Below are 13,226 nucleotides of genomic sequence, written 5' to 3' on the forward strand. Positions count from 1 at the left end.
GAATATGGGGATCAATTATTAGTGACTTTTGAAAGATAGAGGTTGTGTATCTTATTTGAAATATAGGATCATTAGACGTGACAATGGTTACAGCAGTGTGGTTAATCTACTACTGTTGTTCACTGGAATGGATAATACAGTCTTTAAATTATGAAGAAGAGTTGGTTGTTATATGCCGCTTTTCTCTACCCAAAGGATCACAGAATCATAGAGTTGGAAGGGGCCATACAGGCCATCTAGTCCGACCCCCTGCTCAACGCAGGATCAGCCCAAAGGACTCTCAAAGCGGCTTACAGTCACATTCCCTTTCCTCTCCCCACAACAGACACCCCGTGAGGTAGGTGAGGCTTAGAAAGCCCTGATATTACTGCTTGGTCCAAAAGATCAATGCTTCTGTATTTGTGGAGCTTTAGTCCTGGAGGATCTCCCACATTACATTCTCACTTGCCCATTGTATACAGATCCTAGGGCCAAATTTCTAGCTGGCCTACTAGATGGGCTAAATGATAAATCCGACCAGGATATACTTGTGTTTTTGTTAGCAGATACTAATTCATTTGTTTCTAACAAAATGTCATTATTTGCCCTTGCAGCAAAGAAAATAAGGGCCAGAGTGGTGCTGCAGAGAGCAAGTACCTAGAGGAGCTTTAGGATAGGTGGACATATGTAGTCTGGAAATGTTTTTATGATGTTAAGTGATTGTTGTCTGAGATTGCACATTCTTTTTATTACTGATTTGAAATGTTTTAAATCCTTTTATATTTTCCTTTTGTATTGTAATGGCCTATGGCTACATGCAAAATTTTTTTAAAAAAATACTGCTTGGTCCAAACAGCTTTATCAGTGCTGTGGCGAGGCCAAGGTCACCCAGCTGGTTTTGTGTGAGCGAGTGCAGAATCAAACCCGGCTTGTCAGATTAGAAGTCCGCATCCTCTTCCATGCAACTACGGTGGCACGGTTGGTGTGGGCGAAGCACTGGAAGGCGACTGAGACTCCAACTATTTCTACATTGCTTGACAAACTAGCGGACTTAGCAAAAATGGCAAGACTCACTAACATGGTTAAGAAGAAACCACCGGAAGAATATGATGAACAGTGGAGTGATTATCTGGACTTTCTTAAGAAAGACAGCAGTAATTGTTAGGTTAGGACCAATATGCATTGGGAACTGACTATATATTTCTTGAGATAATATTAGACTACACTAAGTATGGTATACGTGTATAGACGATGTATAGACAATGAAATAATCACTTATCAAAGAAAAAAAGAAGAAGAAGTCCGCATCCTAACCACTACACCAAGCGGGCTCTTATTTCAGTACCTGTATCATATTTTGTGTCAATGTGTTCCAGGTCTGTTTTTTATTAGATCTGGCTTATCCCAGAGTGGTACATAGGATAGTCTCTCATAAGTTTGATAAAGGGCTTGGATTTAATATCCTTGGCATATACTAGACCCTAGAGAATGCCAAACAAGCTGGAAGTAGGTTGACCTCACTCCATGGGGTTGTTAAGGACATTGATCTACTTGCAGATTACACAGAGAACACATTGTTCATATGAGGCTTGCGATGTTACTGAGTTGGTGTTCAATTCAGGGTGTCTCATTAACATTTTTCTCAGATTCTAACCTATCTCAGAACTTCAGATACTGTTGGAAGGGTCTAGTCGAGACCATTTTAACTGGAGCAGCTTCTACTGCAGTTAAGAGAGCCAGTTTGGTGTAGTTGTTAAGAGTGTGGACCTAATCTGGCATTCCGGGTTTGATTCTGCACTCCCCCACATGCAGCCAGCTGGGTGACCTTGGGCTCGCCACGGCACTGATAAAACTGCTCTGACCGAGCTGTGATATCGGGTCTCTCAGCCTCACCTGTCTGTTGTGGGGAGAGGATAGGGAAGGCGACTGTAAGCCGCTTTGAGAAAAGCGGCATATAAGAACCAACTCTTCTTCTTCTACTAGCATATGTGCTAAGCATTAAGACACATACCTTCTTAACTAGGGTTTCATAAAACCCTGACGTTTCTCGATGACCCTGGAAGGGTTTCCCGAACGGGTGGAAATTAATTACTTTTTAATATTTCTTTTAAATGTTAAACATTTATCAGGTGATATGAACATATATAGTTATTTAGACTCCCCCCCCCCCATAATGGACAGTGATGAGAAGGGGAGGGGTGAGAAGGGAAGGGATCCCAGGTAGGCACATATGCCGCTATGTTTCCCAACCGTATTCTGCACAATTGGGCCACTTCTGGGGTTTCTTGAATCCTGAAGAATGCTCCTGGGGTTTCTCTATGGCAAAAAAAGTTGGGAAGGACTTCACTAAGACTTTCAGGTCCTGATGCTTTCATGGTGTCATTAAGGTGCCTAGCCTGTTTGTAGTTTAGGGAAACCCTGATTATTTAAGACAGGGGTCCCTAACCTCCACCCTGCAGGCCATATCTGGCTCCCAAGTTCTTTCTGTGTGGCCCTTCAACCTGCTGGTTGCAATTGTCACCCTCATGACATTTTCCCTTATACCCATACTTTTGTTCCTGCCTCAGGAGGCACCATGCACTATTGTTCTCCCTGTCCCTTTCTTGAAAAAACATAAGAGCTACATTGTTTCTTTTGGTCTCCATAGTTCCTTTTGTCAGCTTCCCTTGTTCTTATTCTCTGTACTAGTGTTTTGGCCAGCCATTATAATATACTGAGAAGGAGGGGATAAATCAAAGGCATTGATGTTCTTTGGTAGCAGTAATAACACATGGGCAAGCGATTTTTAGTGATGCTGACATGCTGCAACAAAGGTTGAAGTTGGATCTATGAGAAGGGCTAATAAATGTATTTTTCAAATATACTTTTAATGTCTTACTTTTTATATGTATCCTTGGTTTATTTTTCATGTACAGCTGTTTTGCATGGATCGTGTGAATGTATGGGGCTTTTTCATGCGAGCTAGGAAGAAAATTCAATACACAGAAGCCTGTGTGAGACAGGATGCTGGACTACATGGTCCATTGGGGTTCTTTTTACGTTAATTTTTCCAAGCGAGTCAGTAGTAGAAGCTGGTAGTCTACACCACTGCAAAACTTAGAAGTAATTTCATGCATTTTATAAATTTAATAATAAAATAAATAAGCTCTGAATGACTTTACTAATTTACTAGACTAAGATGTAAAGCCCATTATATTTAGGGGTACAATGGGTGCTAGAAGGGCTCCCCCGCCCCCCTCCCGGCAGACACCATGGCTTCTGCTCGGGAAAAAGAGCAGCCCTGGCGCATCTGTAATGCAGCGGGGGGGGGGATTTGCCTGGCCTGAAGCCTCCCCTTGCACCTGACTCCAGTGCTTTGGGCCAGGTAAAGGAGCAGCCCGGCGCGTCTGCTGCACCACAGACATGGCGGGGCTGCTCCTTTGTCCGGCTCGAAGCCCCTTTGGCCGGCCCGAAGCCCTTCTCCCTTGGCCCCCCCATCCAGGCCGACTCCGGGGCTTCGAGCCGGGCAAAGGAGCAGCCCTGCCATGTCTGTGGTGCAGCATGGCTGCCCCTTTGTGTGGCCCAAAGCCTTCTCCCTCGGCTCCCCTCCTAGCCAACTTCCCCTCCCGCCGCATCTGCCCCGTCCGGCCACCTACCTGGCGTGTCGGCAGGCAGCCTCGTAATGGCTCACAGCCTTGACTCTCCATGATACAGGAGCGTTTGCCCAATTATACTCAAATATTAACAAGGACAGACTCACTGCCACTGACGAAAGATTGAAAACGGAAAACAAATCTAGAGACCGTTCTGGCAGAGTCGAAGCCTGAATAAATAACATAAGAGACTCTTTATCTTTTCAAGCTTTATTAAGCCACTGGATAGATTCCGTTTTTCTCTTGTCACTAATTTGGAATCGTCCCTTTTTTCTGTAACAGCCTCGTAATGGCGGCAACGGGACGAAAGTGGGCAAGGTTGGGAGATGGGCGGGCCAGGAGGCGCCTTGCGCCTCCCAACTCATCAGTCTGGGGTCAAGGGGCCAATGGGCTCTGTTCCCCAGCCCAGACTCGACCCACCCTCCTTGCCCTTAGCGTTTTATTTATACTGTTCCTGCGGAGCAGTTACAGATTATTTATTATTTTTGTATGCTACCACTCCCAGCACAGCTGGTTCATGGTGACTCACAACAATAAAATTAATACAATAAAACCAAAACTTCCAACCCCTATCCCAACCCTTCCAGTATCCCCCATCCCACTTCACTGTGCATTGGCAATGGTCTAATGGCACATTGGAGGAGGAGAAGTAGTTCCAGTCCCATCTGGCCTCAACCAAAGACGTGGGAGCTCAATCCATCAGGTCAATGTCGAAAAGGCCAAGGCCGGGTGGACTTTATGTGGCCCAGGGACTTCTAGCCTGTTTATTATTATAGAGTACAAGTCCCTGAGTGGGGCATAGGGTCTTAGATGATCCCTAAGATACGCCAGGCCCAGGACACAGATGGTTTGAAGGTCATAAGCAGAACATTGAACCTGATCTGGAACTCATCTAATAGCCAGTGCAACTGCCTCAGGACAGGCTGGATCTGGGTCCTCCATGGTGTCCTAATGAGGACCCTAGCAGCCGCATTCTGCACTTTATGTAACTTCCAGATCAGGGACAAGGGAACGCCAGCGTAGAGCGAGTTACAAAAATCCAGCCTGGAGATGACTGTCGCATGAGTCATTGTGGCGAGTAGGGTTTGGCACTTCGGCGTCTGAAGCGGCCACTTGCACCCAAAGCAGCCAGTGCTGTGTTTTGGGGCGGGGGGAGGCCTGGACATCAATACGCCGGTTGGCGCACACACACGGGCGCAGCTGCAAAGCGCCCAACCCTAGTAGCAAGATGTTCCTAGAAAAGATAGGGCGCTAGCAGCCTTGCCTGGAACAGGTAGAAAAACGCTAGTTGGACTATTCTCGTGACCTGGATCTCCATAGAAAAGGAGGTATCCACGATCATGCCCAAGTTTCTGGTGGTGTGCTAGGTCTCAAGTTGCTGTCCAGACAGTAGAGATGTGGTTCCTGATCTGGCACTGTCCTTCCAAACCACAGGGTCCTCTGTCTTTTCACAGTTGAGTTGCAGACAGTTTTGCTTGAGCCAGACTGTCACGGCTGCTACATTATATAATACATTGAGCAATTAAAGTGATCTAAAATGCAGTTCTTCTAAAAATCCTTTTAAAATTTTAAATTGTATTACCAGTAATGGTAATTTTATTCATCTTTGGAGGGTTTGAGGAATACCTTTTCAAACTGATGCTTTTGAGATTATTGTATTCTGAAGAATTAGGATTGTATATGGATACTTCTAAACAGAATTGTGTAACATTAGAAATATTGTGGTTTAGTTTAGTTTCTAACTTACATCAGGTGCCCGATTGATTCAGCCCTGCAATGTGCCCTGGCAGTATGGCAATTTTCAGTTGGTGTAACAGATTGTTATGACTTGTGCTCAGTTTTGAGTATTTTCATCTCAGTTGTAAGTAAGCAGCCTTTTTGACTGACCATGTCCAGTATTTAATTACAGAATGAGAGTGCCGAACCACTGATGCTACTATGGCAGAGCATTACCACGTGTAATGAGCCGTAAGGAATGGACAATATAAAAATCCAAGTAAATAAATATGCAGATTTCTTCAGACTAGTTGAAGTTAAAGATCAAAATTTCCAGAAGTTTCCTTTTCCAGAAAAAAAAACTGGAAATTTTGGGGAAAATTGAACTACTTACTGTCCTATTGAACTTAAACTAAGTTTACAGCTTTTTACCACAAAAATCCCATCATTTAGAAGTTATCTGAGCATATAAAATTACTTGAAATTAAGGCTGCTGTATGCAAAATACAGCGGGCGCTAGCTACCCTCCTGGCAGTTCCCCAGGCCACCCAGGCGGCCTCGCCCTCCCCTGATCTGTGGGACTGTGGCCTCGAGGCAAGGGAAGAAGCAGGGCCAGGGAGCTTCGCCCACCGCCCCCTCCCACCCCTGGCCGCCTGTTTCCCGCCCTTGAAGGCTCCCCCCGCCCTGCTCGCCCCAGACCTCCCGGCTTCGGGGCCAGGAAAGAGGCAGGGCCCAAAGCCTCTTTGGCGCCCCCTCCCACCCGAGGAGCCAGCTTCGAGGCCAGGAAAGAGGCAGGGTGGGGGGAAGCCTTCAGGGGTGGGAAAGTAGCAGGCCTGGCACATCACAGACGCACCGGCTCTGCCTCTGTCCCGGGCCCGAAGCCTCTTTGGCGCCCCCTCCCACCAGAGGAGCCGGCTTCAAGGCTGGAAAAGAGGCAGGGCCTGCGCATCTCCCCCCCCCCCGCCGCTGCCTCTCGGCCGAGGCCCTCCACCTACCTGGTGTGTCGGCGGGCAGGTGGGTAATGGCGGTCGACGTTGGGGGGTGGGCGGGTCAGGAGGCGCTTTGCGCCTCCTGATTCATTAGACCGGGGTCTGATTGGGTCCTTGGCACTGGACTGACAATCGCTTTGCGCCTGCCGATTGGGTCCTCTGATTGTCAGTCGGGGGGAAGGGGCAAATGGGCACCCTTCTTCATCCGGGACAGGGCCCACCCTAAGGGTTTAAATCTTAGTCTTTTATTTATTCTTAGTCTTTTATTTATACTGCACCCGCGGAGTGGTTAACGATAATATATGACACATTTGTGGAATTTAACAGTTATAAATGCCAGAGAGAAAACTGCAGGCAGATGCACCTTATCCTCTTTTAGCTCATATACCTTAACTTACCTGGTTAGAGAGCTAAGTTCTCAGACGAACTTTCAATTTTTTCCCCTGATGCTTTGGTGCAGCTTCTACCCTACCTCTTTCTCATTCTCCCCCCCCCCCTTGCAAATAAGGGTAATAAGCTTACTTTTTCCTCCCTCTGTGGGTAAATATGTTGCAATGCTTTGAGAGAGAAATGAAAAGGTCAACCACATCAGGACAAAAGGACAGCAGAAGGCATACAACTTGAGAAGCAACGAAAAATCACCTTGCTTCCTCATAGATTTAGTATCCTAGCTGTAGAAATGCATTCTGGATTTAAGAGTTGTATGTCTACAGCATGCCCATGTTGTTTTATAAATAATTTTGCTCATTTGAAAAAGAAAATATTTCATAGGATATTTTATCCAGCACTCCCCAAAATTGGAAATAAGAGTCTTGGAGGAAATTTTTTTCCCTTAGCTTTCACATCTTGCAGCTGCATCATTCCCAACAACAGGCAAATCCAATATTGTTGTTGTTGTTATGTGCGAAGTCGTGTCCGACCCATCGCGACCCCATGGACAATGATCCTCCAGGCCTTCCTGTCCTCCACCATTCCCCGGAGTCCATTTAAGTTTGCACCTACTGCTTCAGTGACTCCAACCAGCCACCTCATTCTCTGTCGTCCCCTTCTTCTTTTGCCCTCGATCGCTCCCAGCATTAGACTCTTCTCCAGGGAGTCCTTCCTTCTCATGAGGTGGCCAAAATCCAATATTAGAATTTTTAAAAGAGCAAGATAATTTTTAATTTTTTAAATGTTGATATTTGCATTCTGATTTTCTTATTGGGAACTCACTGAGAATGACTTACAAATAAATACAAGTTTAATTTAAACAAAACAGAAAAAAACAACAACAGCACAATTCCAACACTATGTTTCTTTGGTCTAACATAGAACCTTAGGCTATAAGTTCTTTTGCTGTTGCCCTTTGTCTCACACCATACTAAGCTTAATTCCCTTGTGGAGTACTTCAGGGAGTAGTTCTCTACCCCACACTGTTTAACATCTTCAAGTGCCCTCTGGCTCAGCTGATCCAGAGTTATGGGCTGGAATGTCATTAATATGCAGATGACACTCAGCTCTATATCCTGATGGGTGGCCACCCTGATCCCCCCTTCCTTTGCCAGATATTTGGAAGCCGTAGCTGGATGGTTAGAGGAGAGTTGCCTGAAACACAGCCCCTACAAGCCGGAGGTCCTGTGGCAGGGCAGGAAGGCAGAAGATCAGGAAGCATGCCTGTTCATCTTGGCCAGCATGCAGCCTAACATCTCCTGCCATCTGCCAGGAATCACCTTCTGCCAGGAATCGGGGGGTGATTCTGGATGCCTCCCTTTTGATGGAGGTCCAGGTCACAGAAATAGCATGCATAGTGTTCTTCCATCTGCGCCAAACAAAGCTACTAGCACCCTATCTGTCTTTGGACTGGTAGGCCACAGTCATCCGTGCAACAGTCACCTCCAGATTGGATTTTTATAACTTGGTCTACGTAGGCCTACCCTTGTCCCTGACCTGGAATTTGCAACTGGTGCAAAATGCAGCTGCTCGGGTCCCCATTGAAACATCTTGGAGGATCCACATCCAGCCTGTGCTGGGGCAGCTGCATTGGTTCCCAGTTGTTGCCCAGATCAGGTTTGAGGTTCTGATGTTAACCCTTCAAGGCCATCCACGGTCTGGGCCCCTTGTACCTGCAGGTGCACATGCCCCCCCCCCCCCGGCATGGCTTTGCACTCTACAAGAATGAATCTGTTGGAAGTTCTTGGCCTGAGGGGATTTGCCTGGCCTCGACCAGGGCCAGGGCCTTTTTTGTTCTGGCCCCAACCTGGTGGAATGAGTTCCTGGGAGAGCTGAGTGCCCTGATGGAGCTTTTCCACGGAGCTCTTCCACCAGGTCTTTGGTTGAAGTCAGTGCTGGTAAGATCTTGCCAGTCCATTGGGCTACCCCAGGGTTTCCCCCCTGAGTCACTGTTTTTATTTACAAGGTTTAGTGAATTGGGGGAGGCGGGAATTTTCACCGTCAATGGGAGGCTTTTATTATTATTTTAGGGACTATGTTACTTGTCTCAAGCTACTGTGTGGGAATGGTGGGATAAAAATTCAAATACAAATAATAACAAAAAATCTGCTTATCTTACCTTTCTAGCTCCATGCACTTCCCTTCTCCCTGGTAGTATTTAAGGAGATCAAATGGAAGGCAGGAAAATTCCATGGATCCAAACTTAAAACAAACCAAATTAAAGTATTTTCTTCATTGGCCTACATGGAGAACAGTGAGAAATGTACATTTAAGCACTGACTTAAACTAGTGTTCTGGTACAGGTCCAGTATCCATCACACCACTAAAAAGAACATTCTCATTTTCTTTTTAGATAAATGATGATTTAGGTACATTTATATGATGGGCATGAAATATGGCTTGTTCACCATTTTTGTGCACTCTCCTTTCTTCCCTTGGATGTAAACTATGATTTCTAGTTTGGGAAGCCTTCAGTCAAGTACACAGGTGACAGGACAAATAGACAGGTTTTTTTTTTTTACTTGCGACAAAAACAGGATTCCAAATTGCAATTAAACAGCGGTTTAGGATGCCAGTTTGTGGGGAGAAATACTTGGATATCATGGCATTTGGAACTTGATTCAGGATTTCTCAACCAGGAAGCTTTCAGTCACAGTCACTGTTATGAATCATAGGGGTCAGGGGACCACCGAAATATGAGAATTCAATATACTGGTCTCTTTCTTTTGGGATTTTTTAATGTGTTGTGTTTCTTTGCTAAAGTGTCTTACTGAATTTCTGCCATTTGTAAAGCTTTCTGAATTCATTCCTCTATCAGTAGTCTTACAAGAATGTGGGGAAATAGAAAATTATGGGAATTAGACACACATTGTCATTTGGATTTATTTATAATGGGCCGTAATGTCTTATGGATTCGTGTGTGTTCATTCTAAGTATGGTCATAACAGAATATTTGAATTGCATAAGTAGCTTAGTACATTCATTTTAACAGCGGTCAGAATTAATTCATTATGGTAGGTTTATTATTGTTATAGTCACATTTATATAGTAAGCTCTACTGAGATCAAACTGATATTTGCTTCCTCATAAGAATTCTTGTGTTTATATTCTCCTGAAGTAATAAAACAACACTTACTAAAATAATCAATAGTGTATTGCTAAGTAGTGTTGCATGAATACTGCTTTATGGAACAATGTTTGTACAAATATAGGGCCTTGATGATATTGTATAAAATCATGTGGAAACTGCTTTCTTTTCCCCAAGGTTTATGTACCGAAGGTCTCTATCGTGTTAGTGGAAATAAAACTGACCAAGACAACATTCAGAAACAGTTTGATCAAGGTAATAGATTACTTGCTTAATGTAAAATATAGGTGAATGTGATAAACTGTGTATGAAATATTGTGTACTTTATTTAAAACCCTAAAATAGCCTTAGTCTGGTACATAGATAATTGAAGACATTTGAAGACTTTTAACATGCATTCATATAACTAAATTTGCTATTTGTAATAGAAACTTGATGGTCAGGTATCAGAAGGATAACAAACCAGGACTTCCTTCTCATATATAGGGTTTGCAGAATCATCATATATGCAGAAAGAACGTTTTAGGATGCTTTTGGGATGCTTTGGACTGATCCTGCGTTGAGCAGGGGGTTGGACTAGATGGCCTGTATGGCCCCTTCTAACTCTATGATTCTATGAAAATTAGAAAACAGTAAACTCACTCGGAAAACAGCCTGATAGACTGAACATAGTAGCCAAATTCATTTTTAAAAACCAGAATCAATTAAGTTTTAATCCAGTACCTCAGAACATGTTCTATTTTCTCCCTTTAGAATTTATTGGTCTGTGACATCAAAATATATGATTTGGATCATATCCATGTTAGGAACCTAAAGCCTGAGCTGGAAGGAAATGTTTAAATACAAATATTTATTACAATAAAATGCACATATTAAAAATTAAAAACATCAATAAATCACAATAATATACTGTATATATTACATTAATGTTGTTATGTGCGAAGTCGTGTCCGACCCATCGCGACCCCATGGACAATGATCCTCCAGGCCTTCCTGTCCTCTACCATTCCCCGGAGTCCATTTAGGTTTGCACCTACTGCTTCAGTGACTCCATCCATCCACCTCATTCTCTGTCGTCCCCTTCTTCTTTTGCCCTCGATCGCTCCCAGCATTAGGCTCTTCTCCAGGGAGTCCTTCCTTCTCATGAGGTGGCCAAAGTATTTGAGTTTTATCTTCAGGATCTGGCCTTCTAAAGAGCAGTCAGGGCTGATCTCCTCTAGGACTGACCGGTTTGTTCGCCTTGCAGTCCAAGGGACTCGCAAGAGTCTTCTCCAGCACCAGAGTTCAAAAGCCTCAATTCTTTGACGCTCGGCCTTCCTTATGGTCCAACTTTCGCAGCCATACATTGCAACTGGGAATACCATAGCCTTGACTAAACGCACTTTTGTTGGCAAGGTGATGTCTCTGCTTTTTAGGATGCTGTCTAGATTTGCCATAGCTTTCCTCCCCAGGAGCAAGCGTCTTTTAATTTCTTTGCTGCAGTCCCCATCTGCAGTGATCTTGGAGCCCAGGAAAATAAAATCTGTCACTATCTCCATTTCTTCCCCATCTATTTGCCAGGAATTGAGAGGGCCGGATGCCATGATCTTTGTTTTCTTGATGTTGAGTTTCAAGCCAACTTTTGCACTCTCCTCCTTCACCCGCATCAACAGGCTCTTTAGTTCCTCTTCACTTTCTGCCATTAGAGTGGTATCATCTGCATATCTGAGGTTGTTGATATTTCTCCCTGCAATCTTGATCCCAATTTGCGACTCCTCTAATCTCGCATTTCTCATGATGTGCTCCGCATACAAGTTAAATAGGCAAGGCGACAGTATACAGCCTTGCCGAACTCCTTTCTCAATTTTGAACCAGTCAGTGATTCCATGTTCAGTTCTCACTGTTGCTTCTTGACCTGCATATAAATTTCTCAAGAGACAAATAAGATGCTCTGGTATTCCCATCTCTTTAAGAACTTGCCACAATTTGTTGTGCTCCACACAATCAAAAGCTTTAGCATAGTCAATGAAGCAGAAGTATACGTTCTTCTGGTACTCCCTAGCTTTCTCCATGATCCAGCGTATGTTGGCAATTTGATCTCTAGTTCCTCTGCCTCTTCGAAATCCTGCCTGTACTTCTGGAAGTTCTCGGTCCACATATTGACGGAGCCTAGCTTGTAGGATTTTGAGCATAACTTTGCTAGCATGAGAAATTAGTGCAATGGTGCGGTAGTTTGAACATTCTTTGGCATTGCCCTTCTTTGGGATTGGAATGTAAACTGACCTTTTCCAATCCTGTGGCCATTGTTGAGTTTTCCAAATTTGCTGGCATATTGAGTGTAGCACTTTTACTGCATCGTCCTTTAAGATTTTGAATAGTTCAACTGGAATGCTGTCACCACCACTAGCTTTATTGTTGCTCAGACTTCCTAAGGCCCATTTGACTTCACATTCCAGGATGTCTGGCTCCAGGTCAGTAACTATCCCATTGTAGTCATCAGGGATTACATTAATAACACATGAAATTGAGACCAAATGTTTTTGACCCTAAGGTTCTTCCTCAGTGATCAGGTTATTTTAAAATGCACTAATACAGTAAAATTCAGGGATTGCTAGGTGGCTAAGAAAATCTTTAGGGTGTATCTGGAGCTGGCCAGTGTTTCATTTCTATATATCAGAAGGTAGAAGATTGCTATCTTTTTAAAACTTTTTTTCATTTCCAGTGTTCCCTTGATGCATGACTGGGAGTCTTGAGGAAATTTTCCTTTGCCATTTTATCTTTTTTTCTTTCAAGTTTCTATTTCTGTTTATCTTGTAAATTCTCGTGCGGGTTCCAACACAAGATCTGTCACGTTCACAAGTAGGATGGCATATCTTTTCCGCAGCAGTGGCAGATCTTCTGAAATGCAGTCCAAACAATTGCTTTTCTACATGGCTACCTGTAGTTTCAGTCATCTTATAGTGCAAACTTTTGTCTCCACTTTGAATATATAAGATAAGAGATGGCAGAAACTCTTTTCTTTTTTTATATATATTTTTTATTTTTTATATAGAAAGAACAAGGAAAAATATCTTTGATTAGAATATTACAATATCATCCCTCCCTCTACTCCCCAAAGTCCCCATTTGCTTGAAGTTTTGCATTGCTGAATACTGGAGATGTCTGTTGCCTGTAAATATAATAACAAAGCCACAACAAATAAATCCCACTTTAACATAACATTTCCAGCACTTACAGTCAACGGGTGTTATAAAAATTACCCTTAGAATTGAACCAAGGCATATCCTTAATCTAGAAAATCAGCTGGTTCCTGCACTTGTTTACAACAACATATTTTAAGTACTTAACATTAAGCATTTCTTATAAAACAATATGAACTTTAATCTAGCATTTATAAAAAGAAAATAAAAAGGA

At 43.6% G+C, this 13,226-nt stretch overlaps 1 protein-coding gene across 2 annotated transcripts in view; it reads left to right on the forward strand.

Annotated features, from left to right (window-relative positions):
• ARHGAP5 (Rho GTPase activating protein 5) overlaps positions 1–13,226 on the forward strand; it is a 60,697-nt gene that overhangs the window by 31,208 nt on the left and 16,263 nt on the right. For both annotated transcript variants that reach the window (XM_077323046.1, XM_077323045.1), the window contains one exon: positions 10,011–10,088. In XM_077323046.1, coding sequence (XP_077179161.1) covers positions 10,011–10,088 — 78 coding nt within the window. The remainder of the gene's footprint in view (positions 1–10,010; positions 10,089–13,226) is intronic.

This window comes from Paroedura picta, chromosome 2 (assembly GCF_049243985.1).
Source record: "Paroedura picta isolate Pp20150507F chromosome 2, Ppicta_v3.0, whole genome shotgun sequence".
Classification (NCBI taxonomy): domain Eukaryota; kingdom Metazoa; phylum Chordata; class Lepidosauria; order Squamata; family Gekkonidae; genus Paroedura; species Paroedura picta.